Source organism: Gasterosteus aculeatus, chromosome 1 (genome assembly GCF_964276395.1).
Source record: "Gasterosteus aculeatus chromosome 1, fGasAcu3.hap1.1, whole genome shotgun sequence".
Classification (NCBI taxonomy): Eukaryota; Metazoa; Chordata; class Actinopteri; order Perciformes; family Gasterosteidae; genus Gasterosteus; species Gasterosteus aculeatus.
The window spans coordinates 16,756,082-16,773,239 of record NC_135688.1 but is presented as its reverse complement, the minus strand read 5'-3'; the positions used below and the strand labels follow the sequence as shown (position 1 = coordinate 16,773,239).

At 40.7% G+C, this 17,158-nt stretch overlaps 1 protein-coding gene across 1 annotated transcript; it reads left to right on the top strand.

The window, feature by feature from the left end:
• The first annotated feature begins 476 nt into the window (after positions 1-476).
• sae1 (SUMO1 activating enzyme subunit 1) lies at positions 477-14,271 on the top strand. The gene is made up of 9 exons (XM_040175013.2): positions 477-1,066; positions 1,948-2,059; positions 2,559-2,732; positions 4,372-4,517; positions 5,491-5,590; positions 6,109-6,214; positions 11,856-12,000; positions 12,931-13,000; positions 14,035-14,271. The coding sequence occupies exons 1-9, from the start codon at positions 966-968 to the stop codon at positions 14,125-14,127; spliced, it is 1,047 nt and encodes a 348-aa protein (XP_040030947.1). The 5' UTR covers positions 477-965; the 3' UTR covers positions 14,128-14,271.
• The last annotated feature ends 2,887 nt before the right edge of the window (positions 14,272-17,158 follow it).

Genomic DNA, 17,158 nt, shown 5'->3' with positions numbered 1-17,158 from the left:
TGAGAATGAAATTGCCAAAGACTGCTTGTCTTTCCTTTCAGTGCATCTAACAATAAATTAAACTAAACTTTACATTTTCCTTGGATAATTGAAGTGATGCTTTAATACGGTATTTAGAAAAAAAAATATTAATGCGTTTCTAACACAAGTTAGCGAAGTTAACCTGGGGCTTTATTGGGCAGTGTGGGTCTTCAAATATTGCCTTCAGTCTTACGAGAAGTTGGGTACCTGTCTTATGCAACGTTGTATTGACAGTGATAATTTGTGTCATTGCCAAGAAACGATAACGTTGGACATAAGTCAAATCATTTCAAGTTGAACAAGTGTCTACTTTTAGATCCCACCAATAAACAGATTTATCCTAGAGGCAAAGGGAGGGGTTCTGTTCAGGCATCCTGTAGAATATAAAGTGTTAATGTCTTTATTTGGTTGGAACTCAATAGCTCTTTTGAGTCTTTTTGAAAATAGCTGTGAAAATGACCGTAGAAGACTACGCCGAGGGGGAAATAGCACATGCATCAACCCTGTCAGCTTGTTAAACTACCGAGGTGTGAAAAAGGTGAAACCAAATGTATCACATTAGCAACCAGTTTAAATTTACGTTGCAGGACTTACTGGCCCATGAATTTTTTTTTAATTACAAGTCAGTAATGGCTATGAATTAGTTGAGTTTGATGCTATTTTTAAGATTTACGTGAGTATTAAAAACAATATTAACTAAAAAACAACACAAAGATGAATAAATGTCTGATATGAAATTGGACGGACAGCACTACGACAAACAAATCGTGAAATGATATGAATGATTACGCGGAAAGCCAGAACACATCTATTGTTTCGTTCGAGTGACGTCATCGGTGAGCGCCCATTCAGCGGGACTGCAGTGCCATTTGAAACAAGCGCATTTGTAGCGGCATCGGAAAAGTCTCTTTGCACCGTGATACCCGTCTTTAGACTGACCCAAAATGATTGATATGATCGAGAAGGAGGACCCGGTCATCAGTGAGGAGGAGGCGGCCCAGTACGACCGTCAAATCCGTTTGTGGGGGCTAGATGCACAGAAGAGGTCAGTTAGCTCCTTTAGCCTGACATGCTAATCGGTGCAGCGGAAGGTTTGATATGTTGCACTCAAAATGTAAGATTTAACCCACACGCCGCACATAAAGGGAGGCATATTTGCATTTTCTATTAGAAAATGAATACTCATTTCAAGTTATAATTCTCAAGTAAAAATGTTTCTATTCTGTAATACCCCACTATAAAAATACTTGGTAAACGTCTTGATGAAAAATCTTGTAAATCTTAAAATGTAAAATGACACAACTTTAGTAAAGTGTCGAATGTAGCCAAAGCAGAAAGACTGTCACTTATCCATTATTGTAAAATCAGTTGTAGTTATGATCGTTTCAGTTGTACTTGTTGTATTGTACTTTTACATTGTAACTAAGAGTTAAAGATTGGGTAATGTGATATTTCACAAGCATTTTGAAAGCATTTGTAAAGTAACTAAAGCTGCCATATAATTGTAGAGCAGTAAAACGTAAAATATGTTGTAGTCTTTTTGCCTTATTATTATCAAACAGAATTGTAGTTTGTTACCAACACATCGGCCTGAATTAAATGTCCTATCATGTCAACAGGTAATGTGTTGCCATGACAACATACTATTATTTTAAGAGTAGAGCATAGTGAGTTAAAGAAGCAAAATAGAACTAGCCAACGAGGGTAGACGTTATTAAGACGGCATGCCATGTAAATACAATCATTTCTTAAGTAAAATCATTGTCAAATTCCAAGGTGTGGAACCCGGTCCCCTGCATTTATTGAAGCATCTCAAGTGCAACGTTTCTTTTGGATTCATTTCATTCAACTCATTTGTTAGAAACCAACATGACACACAAGACTTTGATCATTGTGACGTGCTCTGCATTGTTTGTTTTTGAATAGATTGCGAGGGTCCCGTGTGCTCCTGGCTGGTTTAGGTGGTCTGGGGGCTGAAGTGGCCAAGAATTTAATCCTGGCTGGAGTTAAAGGTCTCACTTTGCTGGATCATGAACAGGTACCCATACTCACTAAGTACACTCAAAGAAATGTGTTCTTTTCTCCGTCCTCATCAAAAGTCACTGTTGCCTACAGAGTTGAATTGGGTTTTAGTTTAAATCTAGAATTCTTTGTTTACAGATTACATATGTGGGATATATGTAAATTACCACTCTGTACTGTAAGTGTACTGAATGTCCACTAGATGGTGCCTTTGACAAAGCAAATACTTTTTACGTCTAGTAAAGTAACCAGCTATTTTACATTGAGGTGTATAATGGTCACAATGCAACAACAACTTACCTCTGGCTTCACGTCATGTTTTGAGGTTAAAATTGAATTCCAGCCTCACACACTCTTTTGAACCAGTGTAACCTCAATACGAGATATATACTTTTTTTAATAGAATGGAAATACAGTATTTCACACAGTATTTCCAATGGAGGAACATGTTCCCATAATGCACAATGTGAACTTCGTCCAGCATTACCTTGCCTGCCCGTTTCTGTGGCCCGCAGGTGACGGAAGAGTCGTGCCGAGCTCAGTTCCTGGTTCCGGTGACGGCTCAGGGTCAGAATCGAGCCCAGGCCTCTCTGGAGCGAGGGCAGAATCTCAACCCCATGGTGAAGGTCCACGCAGACCAAGATCGAGTCGAAGACAAGCCAGATGACTTCTTCCTGCAATTTGATGCGGTGAGCGGGAACGACAGTTCGTTAATACAAAAACCTACAATAAATTCAGACCAAAACAAATCTTTATTCAAATGTGTGTCATCGTATGTATGGGATTTTAAAAAACGATGTGAGGATGAGTGATATGACTTGAAAATAGTTCAAACTAGTTCAAGCTCATTGTTCAGGCTCAGGGGCCAAAATGCATGAATCACATGAAGTGGTGCCGAGCTATTGCCAGCGGCTGAGCTTTATCTCCAGACAGAACGGTAATGTAATCTTATTTAGCCTTCAGATATTCACATATGAATAAGCCTGCTAAATATGTAACGTTGACAGCTGCTTTTTGAACGGCAATATTTGCGTCAAACCAGCGGTTAGACTTTAGACTTTGTTGTCATCCGGAAAAGCAATGTTCAAATCAGACAATAATACATGCTAGTATACCGTGGCACACTAGTGTGAATGTGTACATGCCTACGTGTCAAAGACACTCGCTGCTGTTGATGAGAAATACGATTGTATGGTGTCATAACTCAACTTGTAGGAGGAATTGAATTCCCACCCGGCGTTGCGCATTAAACTGTAACAAACAATCCAGAATTAAGAATTTCATTGTACAGAGTAACCTGTTAAACTGTACACATGACAATAAATATCTTGAATGAGCAGTTTGGTTTTGAGCGAGTGGCAATAAATAGATTTCGATAAATTCATTTCCACAGGCAGATCTACACCCAGGTTGGATCTTAGTTTTGAAGGCAACTATGTATTTTAACACCATCAGTGGAATAACAGAGCTATTTTATTTTTCACCTTCTTCTTCTGTCTGAATTGTCGGTGGTCTTCCCCCCCCCCCCCTTTTGGAGTGGGTGAGGGTTGGGGGGCGGAAGACGGAGGAGGACAGCGGCGGGACGCAGTGAAGTTAGGACGGGATGAGGTGTTGGTAGGACGGAGGGAGGATGAGAGGAGACAGAGGAGGCAGGACAAATTGAAAAGTGTAAGGTCTGTGTGTGGCTCAGCGGGAAGATAGACAGTAATTAAAGGGCTGCAGTTGGAGTGCGGTCACAGTTTGCATATTGGAGGCCTAATTATTTTTTTAATATATAAATAAATATTTATTTGCTTTTGTCATAAAAAAGAAAGTCCAGCATTCCTGTCTTCCTTCCATGTCTTTCTGATGCTCTAATCACACGCGTGCTTCAGGGTCAAATAGCAAGTCATTTACGAGAAGGAAGATGGTGGAAGTTAGCGGCTGATGTCGTGCATCCACCAGGCCGTCAAAGCAGGCCTTTCTCAAGTTTTGGCACTTTGTGAAAGAAAGATAAAAGTGTGACATTAAGCTCTAGATTTGGAGACTATGGAGGCATCTGATTCACAGTTCACTCTCGCCTTGGATTAAATCCTCTATTGATGACACGTCACGTCACGAAAATCACAGCAAAACAAAGTCGCAGATGTAACTCTTACATACAGATTAACGCGACTGAATGAAGAATGAATTGCTCTTGAAATATGGCCAGATTTACCAGTGTTGAGTATATTTGTAAGATGATTGATATTTGTAGGTGTACCTGCAGAATGAAGGGTCAGCTGCACTTTGGCCTCACTGGTAAAACGTGCAGTTGATCAGACAACCGCATGTTTTTTGACCCCTCAGGTGTGTCTGACAGGCTGCTCCAGAGACCTGATGGTGCGGATCGATCAGCTGTGTTCCAAGCACAACATCAAGGTCTTCTGCGGGGACGTCTACGGTTACTACGGCTACATGTTCTGCAACCTCGGGAAAGAGCACAGCTACGTTGAGTAAGTGCAAGCGTCATTAATTTCCCAGTGAAGAGAGCTTCTGCCTGCGGGATAGGCGCTTCGCTGCAGTAGAGATAATTTTTTTGTGATATCGACAAAAATGTAATTTATGTTTGTTTAGCTTGAAAAAAGTCCATGACTGCAAAATGTTCTATTGCTATGCACTTTCTCCAAACAAGCAATTGAATATCATAACGCACAAGATGAGCACTCTTTTTACGAGAAACAAACACCAAAAACCTAAATGTTCTGTCATTTAACACTTTGTTTCATTTCAAGTATGACAAAAATAAGAGGATGTGGTCTGAAACACTGTGACTATCTGCAGGTTGTTGCTTCACTAATATTGTAGACAAATGAACCCACAGATCTCTGGAAACATTTGTTTTCACACAAACAAAAAACACAACACACTGAGCTGGTTAAAAGAAGTTCAAAGACAAGCCGCTCTTACCATGGAAAGAAAACTAAAATAGAAACCGTGAGAACTACCTGAAGGCCAGAGTGTCTGCTGCAACAAAGCGGTAATTAGTGCTGGCTTGTGGAGGCAAAATGACCCACATGAAACCACTGAGGAGAGCAGGTGATAATACAATTCCAGTAAATCCAGTCCCAATGGGGAATTTGATAACGGATTGTATTTTGACGATGGATGTCAATGGTCGTCATAACAGTCAGTAAATTATCCCTTAAATGTAATCGAGATTTTTTACATTTAAGCTCCAGTGTAATGCCATTGTACAACAACTAGAATCTTTTTGCATGTTAACCCCACTTTACAGGGAAGAGTTAGTATTTAAGACTTGTACTCCGCTCTACTATCTGCAGTAACTAATCATTTATGGTGCAGGGAGGATTTCTGCTCTGGTCAATTTGGCTGCAGCTAGAATGAGTAAAATGGTTGTTTGTGCGTTTTGTAAATGTCCACAAATAACCTATTATCTAATGCAATACTGACCCTCTCCCCTTTTAGAGAGAAACCAAAAATGGTGAAACCAACTGGAAATTCCAGCGACGGTCCAGAGGCAAAGAAGGCCAAAATCGACCCCAATGAGACCACCATGGTGAAAAAGGTCAATGAGAGCATCTTAAACACATTATACGTATATACATGTTTGCTTGTTGTGTTTTTTATTGCACCAGCCAAACTGATACAAATAACTGTCTTCTGTGAAGATGATTTACATCTATTTGGCTCAAAGGAGGAACAACTGTTTTAGTGGTGAATAAGGCCGCATCCACACAACTCCGTCCAAGGGGGCATTTAGGCTCGTTGTCCAGGTGATCACATGACCATTAACGTACACTGGGCATGCACATGAATGTGTAGACAGGAAGAAGATGTTATACACAGTCACGTGATATCAGTGTGAAAAATCAGGAAAGGACACGTCACGATAAAAAATATTATAACTGTGAGGTTACTTTCCCTGTCCCTTTCCCTTATTTAATCTTAATTGCATAAGAAGAAAATGTAGATCCTTGATATCTTTTCAAATCTAAATGACTTGTTTTCTCTACTAAAACTACTTGATACAACTCTGGCTCACCTCCGACTGACATTACTTTATAACATCCTCCAACCAATCAGATGGCCAGTTTCTGCACTCTGAAGGAAGCTCTGGAGGTCGACTGGACAACTGAGAAGGCCAAAGCCGGGATGAAGAGAACACCAGTGGACTACTTCATGTTGCACGGTACGGAACGCATCATTTCTGAAAAGTCCAAGTTTTGACGGATTCTGACACAATTATACATTTTATGGGTGATGGGTGTTCATTTTCATTTTGAAGCAATTAATGTACTAAAGGAACAGAAAGTCAGTACCAAATAATAGGTATTGAAAACCGTTAGTATTTGCAACCCCACGAAGTAGGTAGTCTAGATTTCAAATGTTTTGAAATTGAAGAAGCGTTTGTGAGAGGACATATTCTGTAAGTGAAGGCAACACTACTGTTATATTTTACTATTTAATTTAGGTATTTCATTGGATATTTGTTTATTGAAAAAGTTATTTTTGATGGGATTCATATTTGATGTACAACTGTGTATTTTGTTTTCATTATGAGAGTTTATTAATTTAAAAGTGATGACAATCGGTTAAGCAAACGAGAGGTCTTGTGACACTTCTGCGTAGGAGATGGGACATAAACAGAATTTCCATACAGAGAATTGATCAAAAAAGAATAGAAATTGGAAACTGAAAATGCGTAGGGACCCCACAGCGAGACTGAAACAGCCGCCATGAAATTGCAAAGTCACTGGTTCCAAAATCATCCATAAACATAAAATTGGTTAAATGTCTATCTGGAGGGACGGGCAAACTGTTAAAATGTCAAGCCTTGGTATGTTGTGTTTTAAATATTAAGGCACCATAAAACCAAAAGGAACCTTTTGACCTTAAATCGTAAATGTGTCTTCCTGTTTTTCATGTTATTTGCAGTGTCTGATGACCTTCTCTGGAAGGGTTGTTTTTGTCCCACTTGTCACCTGGCCCTGCACCATCCCCACACACTGCATGCTGTAGTTTCCATCACAGGCTGTCCATGGCCAGTCATGTGCACTGAGCGTAAAACAGAATGCACACAGTGCATGACGACCGTCACACATAATCAGGAAGTTCCCACAAAAAGGACTATTTGGTGCACAATTCATTTATGAAAACTCTCCCGGGCGTTAATGTGAACCGAATGCATAGTTCTCAAACACTAAATGCCGTCACACCCTGGAAGTATGTTCTAAAGCTAGGGGAAACCTTGTAACCTATATGGAGCTAACCACAAACCTTATTAAGGAGCTAACCACAAACCTTATTATGGAGCTAACCACATAATCTATATGGAGCTAACCACAAACCTTATTATGGAGCTACCTACAGAACCTTTATGGAGATAACCACAGAACCTTTATGGAGCTAACCACAGAACCTTTATGGAGATAACCACAGAACCTTTATGGAGCTAACCACAGAACCCTTATGGAGCTAACCACAGAACCTTTATGGAGATAACCACAGAACCTTTATGGAGCTAAACACAGAACCCTTATGGAGCTAACCACAGAACCTTTATGGAGCTAACCACATAATCTATATGGAGCTAACCACAGAACCTTATTATGGAGCTAACCACATAATCTATATGGAACTAACCACAGAACCTTATTATGGAGCTAACCACATAATCTATATGGAGCTAACTACAGAACCTTTATGGAGCTAACCACATAATCTATATGGAGCTAACCACAAACCTTATTATGGAGCTAACCACAGAACCTTTATGGAGATAACCACAGAACCCTTATGGAGCTAACCACCAACCTTATTATGGAGCTAACCACAAACCTTATTATGGAGCTAACCACATAACCTATATGGAGCTAACCACATAACCTTTATGGAGCCAACAACAGAACCTTTAGGGAGCCAACAACAGAACCTTTATGGAGCCAACAACAGAACCTTTATAGAGCTAACCACAGAACCTTTATGGAGCTAACCACAGAACCCTTATGGAGCTAACCACAGAACCTTATGGAGCTAACCACAGAACCTTAATGGAGCTAACCACAAACCTTATTATGGAGCTAACCACATAATCTATATGGGGCTAACTACAGAACCTTTATAGAGCTAACCACAGAACCCTTATGGAGCTAACCACAGAACCTTTATGGAGCTAACCACAGAACCTTATGGAGCTAACTACAGAACCTTTCCACAGAACCTTTATGGAGCTAACCACAAACATTATAATGGAGCTAACCACAAACATTATTATGGAGCTAACCACAAACATTATTATGGAGCTAACCACATAATCTATATGGAGCTAACCACATAACCTTTATGGAGCTAACCACATAACCTTTATGGAGCCAACAACAGAACCTTTTATAGAGCTAACCACAGAACCTTTATGGAGATAACCACAGAACCTTTATGGAGCTAACCACAGAACCTTTATGGAGCTAACCACAGAACCCTTATGGAGCTAACCACAGAACCTTTATGGAGCTAACCACAGAACCTTTATGGAGCTAACCACAGAACCCTTATGGAGCTAACCACAGAACCCTTATGGAGCTAACCACAGAACCCTTATGGAGCTAACCACAGAACCCTTATGGAGCTAACCACCAACATTATTATGGAGCTAACCACAAACCTTATTATGGAGCTAACCACATAACCTATATGGAGCTAACCACATAACCTTTATGGAGCCAACAACAGAACCTTTAGGGAGCCAACAACAGAACCTTTATGGAGCCAACAACAGAACCTTTATAGAGCTAACCACAGAACCTTTATGGAGCTAACCACAGAACCCTTATGGAGCTAACCACAGAACCTTATGGAGCTAACCACAGAACCTTAATGGAGCTAACCACAAACCTTATTATGGAGCTAACCACATAATCTATATGGGGCTAACTACAGAACCTTTATAGAGCTAACCACAGAACCCTTATGGAGCTAACCACAGAACCTTTATGGAGCTAACCACAGAACCTTATGGAGCTAACTACAGAACCTTTCCACAGAACCTTTATGGAGCTAACCACAAACATTATTATGGAGCTAACCACATAATCTATATGGAGCTAACCACATAACCTTTATGGAGCTAACCACATAACCTTTATGGAGCCAACAACAGAACCTTTATAGAGCTAACCACAGAACCTTTATGGAGATAACCACAGAACCTTTATGGAGATAACCACAGAACCTTTATGGAGATAACCACAGAACCTTTATGGAGCTAACCACAGAACCTTTATGGAGCTAACCACAGAACCCTTATGGAGCTAACCACAGAACCTTTATGGAGCTAACCACAGAACCTTTATGGAGCTAACCACAGAACCTTTATAGAGCTAACCACAGAACCCTTATGGAGCTAACCACAGAACCTTTATGGAGCTAACCACAGAACCTTATGGAGCCAACTACAGAACCTTTCCACAGAACCTTTATGGAGCTAACCACATAACCTTTATGGAGCTAACCATGGAACTGATTCAGAGTTAATGAGTGGCACACACTGCACAAACACGCACCGGAATCCACACAGTTGGAGGGAGATCAACTTTACTGCTGCTTGGTTAGACACTACTCAACTAAGTACATCACAGAACGACTAGCTACATTATAAATCACAGAGAACGTGATTAATTTGATAGAATTTGTTAAACGATATCAGGCTGAATAAAAACACTGCTATAAATATCCTGTACCCTGAAAGCATTAACTGGTATGATGGGAATTGTCATAAAGTTATAACATGTGTCTAAGAATGTTATATAAAAGCCAACAGAACTATATTATTTAACCGCTATATACAGCAATGTTTTCATTATTAAGGACAGGAAATAAGAAGCCCAGATAAATTAGCATGATGTTTTATTTCCACTTCTGTTTATTTTAAAGAAATATCAGCTTTAAAGATTCTCGATTGGGGAAATAGCAATCATATCATACACATACCCATATATAAATGTATAAAGTAAAACATGTTGTATTTAAAGTCATCCTATTAATGCTCTTCCAGGAGTCCAGGAACAGTTTCAATGCTGGTGTCTTTTACAAGTCTGTAGTCTCTCTGTGTCGGCTTTTGGCAGCTTAAAGATTATTTCCTAGTCTATTTTTTCACCTAAATTCAGTGTCACAGAATTCAATGTTTACTTCCAATTAAATTCCCTTTAGCGTGTAAAAGTCTGTAAAACAATATTTAGTAGCGTAAAGTCAGACCAGCTTTGAACACTAATGAATGATTTCATCACTGACGCAGCAAAAGCTAATTTTGTGAAATCATATTGGAACAGCAATGACTATGTGTAACCATGCCAGGCAGCTGCAGTTGTTTACTTGTGGTATGAGCACTTATATTTAAGTATAGGACCTCTGCTGTGAGCTTCTTGGCTGGTGCTTTTTGGGTGTGTTTCAGCTGTTGTGACCTTCAATCTAATACAGCAACAACCCACCCTGAAACAAAGCACTGAAACTGAAGCCCCGTCCCTGTCTTCAGTCTTAGTGGAAACAGTTTGATGTTTTATTTGGTGAACGTGACCCAGGAGGCAGTGTTATTATTCCGCCGCTGTTTCTATAATTGGAGTGATCTTTTTGTTTTGGGCGACCGATGAGGAAGTGGCTCTTCCTCTCTTACAACTGCTTCCTGTCTGACTAGGAACAGTCGGGTGAACCGAACCGCGGCCGCTTGTGTTTGCTTTTTCATCATCAGTAATCTGATTCACACAATAGTCTTTTTTTTTATTGCAAAAGAGAGGTGACAGTGCAGAAACTTTTGTCTTTATTATATTTATATATATATGTACGGAATAATCTAGGTCCTTCTCAAAAACATGCTTTCCATATTCTGCCCAAAAACATGAACTCTCGCTGTGGAAAAAAAACATCTCTTTGACTCAAAGGGCCGTCTCCCTCGACTTTTATCTGAACACTATTGCGTATCTCGACTTTAGAGATACTATCGTTGTTCCATCCATGTGCACATTATTATATTCTGTTATGAAATCCTATTTGATTTCCTGCCTGAGCGTGCTGCCATTTTTGTCAGTCTTTAACTTTCTTTTTTACCATCGCCAGTTTTGCTGATTTTAAAGAGCAGAGCCAAGTTGCAAAAGCGATTCTTTGAGTGTGTGTGTGTGTGTGTGTGTGTGTGTGTGTGTGTGTGTGTGTGTGTGTGTGTGTGTGTGTGTGTGTGTGTGTGTGTGTGTGTGTGTGTGTGTGTGTGTGTGTGTGTGTGTGTGTGTGTGGTGTGGTGGAAATGGCCGTGGGAGGACTGCCTCATGCGGTTTAAGTTAATGGACGAACAGGAAACACGGGGGCGAAAGTTGATGTGTGGCACAGTTGGAGCTGGTGACAGGTGTCATTTTTTTTAAATATTGCACATTACCACAATAAAGTGCATGCTTCTGATTTTCTGTTTCTCAATCCGTCGTGCAGCAGACTCTTAGTCAGAGTCAGGAAAGAGTTGTTGTTTTTTCCCCCCACGCTAATATTTTCCTCACTGAGCGTACGTAGGTGTTGCTGAGTGTCTTTTCGCACTCTTTGAATTGGTTGCATGGGAACGTGGGCCCTTAATTGGTTAAAACGCGGCATGACCACACACAGATCTTATCTTCTTTCAGAGATGAGATGTTGTTGTTCCATCGATGATAGTTAACTATGTCTGTACTTAGTCTTATGGAAGCGTGACGAAATTCTGAACAGCAATAGATGCAATATGTATTTATGTATGTGTGTAGAAAAATGTTGCTTTACAAAAATAGTTACATGCGTCTTAACCATTTTGTTCTTCCCGTCCGCAGTTCTGTTGACGTTTCGCACCGACAAAGGTCGTGACCCCGACCCGCTGGCCTTCCCAGAGGACAGTCGGCTCCTGAGAAAGATCCGTGAAGACGTGCTGGAGACCTTGGCAGTGAGCGCTGACCTCCTGAATGATGACTTCATCAGGTATAGAACGCGACCTTTGTTTCAGGATCCACATCACCTATATGTCCCGTTGAACGTGTCCTTGAGTTTTAATATAAAACATATACATACATGTAAACTTTAACAGTTATTACAGTTCCAATTTATGATGCATATAAAATAGCTCTGCCTGATTGTGACCTATACTTGATCCAGCTGTCTGAGTGAAAAATGAATACTCAACACCGGTGTAAAATCATCAAAAACAGGACATTTAATGTTTGCAAACAGGAGACAGATGAAACACATACAAGTCATGCGACTTGTAAGCCTAATCGAAGTTCTTCTTTTCCAGCCTTTATACTGGGATAAGGTAAACGGAGATAAACAGGAAGGTTTTGCGCACGCACAATGATCTCATTGTACAAGGACCGTCATGCTCTTTATACATCTAATCCTCATGAGACACGGAGTGGCCTTCTGGTTACCGGTCATACACGTCACACAGATTTCATATCCTGAGCGGTCATCTTATTTCAGCTGACCTGTCATACAAACGATACAGACATAGTCTTGTTTTGTCTAAACAACCCTTCTTGACGTGACATTATTGTAGTTTTTCCAACACTGAGTCAGTATCAACCTAGTAAAACCGACACTCAAAAAAAACTTTCATAACTTTGTTTTGCAGACTTTTCCGCTTTACAAAACCATTTTCAGATTGATCTATAGCTTCACACAGAAGCAGTATGTATTGTTTCCGCAAAGTCCATCGGTTTTGGGACTGAATAGCTTCCCCATCACCCATAGACTGTATATAAGAGATGGACGTAGTCATTGTTACGTCACACATTGCCTTTTTCACCAGGAAAAAGCCATTTCTTTGCTTCTTTTTTTTTACCTTCAACTTTCTCAGTTTGTCATCAACATCCCAAATTCCATTTAATCATAGCTGTGCATGTTTGTCCTCAGCTACTGCTTCTCCGAGATGTCTCCGGTGTGCGCCGTCGTAGGAGGAGTCCTGGGTCAGGAAGTTGTCAAGGTGAGCATGTCACGTTCACGCAGCCGTGTTTAATGACGGCAGGTGGCTCTTGGGTTTGTGAGGGAGCCAATCAGCTGACAGGTGGAGGCCCATTGGGTCATCTGTGTAATAATCTGCTAAATAATTCTTTAAACCTTATTTTTCACTTTTACTTTTAAAGTATGAGAGAGATATGAGTCTATTTCATCCTTGCATGACCTGAATAAGTTTCCTCCGAGCGAATTAGAGATCATGTTTGTGCTGCTTGAGCTGCGTGCACGGGGAGTTGAAGTAAGAGTTCAGGTCAGTGTGTGCGCATCAGAGAGGGACTGACTGCATTATATTGGCATACCGCCAACTTGCCGTCTCAAGATGATGATGATGAGGATGATGGAGGTGATGATGAAACCCTCTGCAACTGTCTCGCCGGGTGGATCTGACTGAGTTCACTGAGCTCACCTCGCCAGCAACTCTATTGAATTTTAACGCTGCAACTGAGCTCTAAATATTGAGTGGCTCCGTTGTTCTTTGGGCCGTCTGCCGTCTCCTCAGTGGTTAGATTGAAGAGGTTTGAACTGGGATTTGATCAGCTGTTGTTTTAAGAGTTCTGACCCAGACTAACCTTCTGTTCCTACGGTGGAGAAGAAGAAGGGCTTTGCTGAGGCATCGCTGTGATTGTTAATACTCCAGCTTGTTATGAACTGTTCTTCTCTTCTGATACAAATGCTGCTTAAAGGGATCTTTGTCTGTCTGATGAGCCGCCGTTCAGCGTTTTGTTCTGCATGTACGTATATGTATGTGAACCGCAAGGTTGGTGGTTCGAGTCCCGGCTGCCCTATGTCTCAAGTCGAAGTGTCCCTGAGCAAGACACCTAACTCCTAATTGCTTCCCGGGCAAAATGTAAAGGCCATGGGTTTAAAGTGTAATGTAAGTCGCTTTGGATAAAAGCGTCAGCTAAATGACCTGTAATGTAATGATGTGTGCTTACGTATATGGAGTTCTGGCCACACCGCGAAGCATAATGCTTACGTCCTTTCTCCTGTTTCTCCCTGCAGGCTCTCTCCCAAAGAGACGCTCCTCACCGGAACTTCTTCTTCTTCGATGGTCGTAAAGGCAACGGCGTGGTCGACTACTTTGGACCGAACTAAACCGCTTTTTACACAAGTTTATGTATTTTATGTATGTTCTTGCGCCACAACTCACAACAAATTACTCTAGTGTTTCAATTTTTGGCATTTGGTCTCTTTTTTCTTTTTTTTTTTACATTTGCTAATAAAACAATGTTAAGTGAATGATTCTGGCTCAGGTTTCTGATTTATCAAACAATAACAACAATGTTGTTTAACGACTGTATATAAGAAATTTTGCGATGAAAACTGCTGCTGTCTCAAGATTCAGCGTAATGATCAATGCTGATTATGATGTTGATGATGATTATAATGATTAACGCGTTCATGGGGAAATTTGAAAATTTGGTTAGTGTGTTTTCTCTAAAACAAATCCAATTGAATTTATATAATGCTTTTGATTAAGTAGATCTGTCTGTCTTTTAAAGTCATGTTCCACTGAGCCATGGAAATGAGTAAAAGCTAATGTTGTGCAATGAAATCTGTGTAAATCCGTATAAATGTTCCATTTGATGCAACACTGCAGCCATGAAACACAATGGTTGAATTATGCAACGGTAAAAATAAGTGAATCTGAGGGGGAAGGACTGTGGATGGTTCCATGATGCCGATCAGACTGTATGACCATATTTGGTAATAACCTCGCCAGTGCGTGCGTGACTCACCGAACCCGTGCACGGCTGTCCCGGTGACTAATGATGCTTCCACAGCGTGACGGGGGAACAACCAGGAATGTGGTCCCATGTCTGACTTTGGGAGTCGGGTGGTTTAACCTGTTTAACTGGACGAACCTGAACTGCAGAGTTGTGTCTCTATAGATGGAAATAATGACGCTTATTTTGATGCACTTTAACGTCTAAGTGTGCCTGTCGTGCTGAGTCATTCCGCTGGTTCAGCATTGTCAAGTGGGTTCATTTAAAATAGTTTTACAGACAAAAAAAGTCCTACATGTATTAAGGGACATAAAGGGAAAATAGATAGAGAAGCGCATGAGAGAGATGTATTAAAGGTTGTGGCATTAGATACACTTCAATCATGGTTAGGTGCAATGACCCTGAAATAACCATATGACCATAAATGACCATGACAGGAAGTGTTCATGGTGGTAATCATCCATCAACCAAAGATCAGCTTCCCTCTGTGTTTTCAAATAGGGAAACAAATTACTTCTCTGTGCAATATTTGAAGTGTATTACATTACATCACATTATCTATGGTGGCAGCTGAAGAGCACACGTTGCTCCACATAAATACCCAAAAGTGATCCCTTTGACCTGTGACCCCGTCAAGACAATTTATTTTAAGATCGCATTGATCAGATGGGGATTACATTACATTACATTACATGTCATTTAGCTGACGCTTTTATCCAAAGCGACGTACAATAAGTGCATTCAACCATAGGGTACAAACTCAGAAGAACAAGAAACTAGAAAGTGCAATTTCCTCAAATAAGCCAATTTACAATTTGCTATAGATGAGTGACGTTACAAGTACAATTTAAGTGCTACAATTTGTTAGTCTTTTAGTGGAGGTAGAGTCTGAAGAGGTGTGTCTTTAGTTTGCGGCGAAAGATGTGAAGGCTCTCTGCGGTCCTGGTGTCTTCAGATGTCTTCAGAGAGCTCGTTCCAGAGAGTCGTGATCGATTCAACAGAGAAATCATGTGATCATCTTGTAAAATATGATGCATGGTTGCAGACCAAGTTACAGGATATATAACACTTACATTTGCATATACAGCCGTAAAATGAGCTTACAGATTAAAGAAACACAATGGAGTGTGTGTTATGGAAGACTCGTCAAACTGAAAGAGCATATATCACATCTGGGACTGTTTTGATCAGTAACATCTTGTTTTCCAATTTACAATAAAATTGTATTTTTAGATTGCCAATTATGCATCTTTTGTATTATTTGATTATTTGTTCAAAATACAATGCACTATTCAGACTATAAATTACTCATGAAGAAACCAAGGATTCCAGTTCCACGGATGCATTACTGCTGCAGGTAAATTTATATATACTTTTATTCCCCTGTGAGGCTGTCGGCTGCCGAAATGTGTGACCATTTATTTGACTAAAGACACAAAAGCCTCCATTCCCACATCGGGTTCATTGTTAGTTCAGAGAGAATATTAAAAAAATTGAATTATTCCCATGAATACACATTAAGAAACACAAGTCTCTTTTGTTTATGGCTGTTTTGTAACAAAACCAGGAGCTGTTTCGGCAACACAGAGCGCCACTTCTCTTTTCCTGGGATTAAGAGAGAAGATTAATTACGGAACGTCCCTTTAAGCTCATTCTGCTCCTTTAATTAAACCTAAACTCTTATCTACCATCACACTCAATGCGCTCTTCATGCTGACTCTGCTCTGTGTCTTTCATGTCCTCGCTACCCCCTCACACACACACGCACACACACACACACACACACACACACACACACACACACAGCTAAATCCCAGCACAGGGCTCCTGCTGTGTGGTCACTCTCTCCACTTAGCAGCAAAGACCAGGACTCTGTTGCCACCAATCGGATCCCTGATTTGTCTCTAAGTGGCCTGTGATTGGCTCATTCTTCACAGGAGTTTAAGTGAGGATTTCTGGTCCCAATGCTGCCTGTTGACTCAGCAACAGACAAGCGTGTGCGTGTGTGTGTGTGTGTCTTTACTTGTACAGCTATCTTTATGAGGACCATTAAGAATTTCGGAGTGAGGACGATTTTGGAAGGCAAGGACGTTTTAGTTGGTCCTCGTTGTGCAACAGAGCGTCTTTTTGAGGGTTCCGACTTTGTTTTGCGGTTCAGTTGAGTGTTAGTTTTAGGGAAGGGTTTATAAGCATTTTGTTGTGATGGATACAGGCAAGGGAATGCTTTATATGAACAAAGTTTCCTCCCAAAGATAGAAGTTATTGTGTGTTGTCTCCCAAGTTTATTGCTAGAGCAGCGGCCGCATTGCTGCTTCAAGGCTGTCCTTGCGTGAGCCCATTGCTCGGCTCCCGGCCTCTGAAGGGTTGGAGGACCTCAGAACCCCCCCCACGGAGAGTGA